Genomic DNA, 1,318 nt, shown 5'->3' with positions numbered 1-1,318 from the left:
TTTCGTCGCCGTCAGAGCAAGATTCGAAGGGTGAAGGAGGAAGGACTGCTGCGTCGCCCCAAAACCCTTGCACGATTTCTCAGTTAGTAATGTAATGTGATTTGTATTTTTTTTTTCCCTATTTAAATACCCTTGATCCCATGCTTCTCATGTATAAACTTCCCCATATATTTGCCAATCAATAAAATCTGTGGAATTTGTGTTAAAATAGTTAAAAAAAAGTTAATAAAAAAGGGGCATAAGGCGACCGCCTTGCCCATAAAGCGTCATAAGGAGCCTAAGGCGTTGCTTATATCACCTTAACAATTTAAGTGACCGCCTTACGTGCAGCCAATAATGCGGTGGATTGCCTTATGCTCCCAGTACCACCTCAGCGCCTAGGTGTTGCCTTACCAGCGCCTTGGCAACGCCTTAATAACTATGATTTAAAACATAATATCTTAGGGTTCCTTAGAAACTAGCTCTGTTATTCAATATTTAGGTTTACCAACTTGTCTAGTTGGCATGTTATAATTACTGCCAACATTTAGAGGTGCATCAATTGTAAAACACAAATGGTAAATTTAGGTAAGAGTTCAATTCTATCTGCTATCATGTTTTTATCAATTGGGTTCATTGATCCCTCATGGTTGTGTTAGTAGTTACTAATTTCTCCTGGTAGCGGCTCTATGTTTACATTTTACTTCTATTGAGTAATTCAAGTTTTTTTTTTTTGTGTTAATTATTTTTAGTATTCTACCAAAGATGTGGATTAACAGAGTAGTTGAGATCTATTCTTCAGTTTGTGACATTTCTGGTCTTTGCTTCTTGGTATGTTTTTTCAGTGGCATACAAGTTGTCAAAGAAGAAGACAGATGAAACGTTCAGGTCACTTTACACGATCCTTTTTGGAAGGAGGGGAAAGGTAATCTGAAAAATGTTAAAAATGTTAATGTATTCTGTTTTTGTATTACTTTTTCATTGAACTCCGCAATTTTTTTTTTTAACCTGAATATTATATGGGGCCCGGGGAAGCCCCTAGAATTTTATTAAATAAGAGAAAAAAAATAATAAAGAAACAAATGGGGGGACATAACCCGCTTTACCTCAATCCATGAGATACAAATCACTATGACACTCGCACAACCCAAAAAAAAAACCTCCAAAAAAGGAAAGATTACATTCTAAAGATTGGTAAACCCGCTTTATCTTCCTGAATGATTTAACTAATATTAGATGGGAGAGAATTATCACCATGGAAAACCTAATGTATAGTAGATTCACATGCAAATTTAGCTAACCAATCCGCTGCGTGTTTGCTTTCCGAAAAAAAAAAAAA

At 35.8% G+C, this 1,318-nt stretch overlaps 1 protein-coding gene across 1 annotated transcript in view; it reads left to right on the top strand.

Annotated features, from left to right (window-relative positions):
- LOC122059152 overlaps window positions 1–1,318 on the top strand; it is an 18,359-nt gene that overhangs the window by 4,328 nt on the left and 12,713 nt on the right. The window contains exon 3 of the mRNA XM_042621838.1: window positions 764–904. Coding sequence (XP_042477772.1) covers window positions 764–904 — 141 coding nt within the window. The remainder of the gene's footprint in view (window positions 1–763; window positions 905–1,318) is intronic.

The sequence above is a fragment of the Macadamia integrifolia genome, chromosome 13 (assembly GCF_013358625.1).
Source record: "Macadamia integrifolia cultivar HAES 741 chromosome 13, SCU_Mint_v3, whole genome shotgun sequence".
Classification (NCBI taxonomy): Eukaryota; Viridiplantae; Streptophyta; class Magnoliopsida; order Proteales; family Proteaceae; genus Macadamia; species Macadamia integrifolia.
The sequence above is the reverse complement of the archived record's forward strand: the minus strand, read 5'-3'. Positions and strand labels throughout refer to the sequence as shown.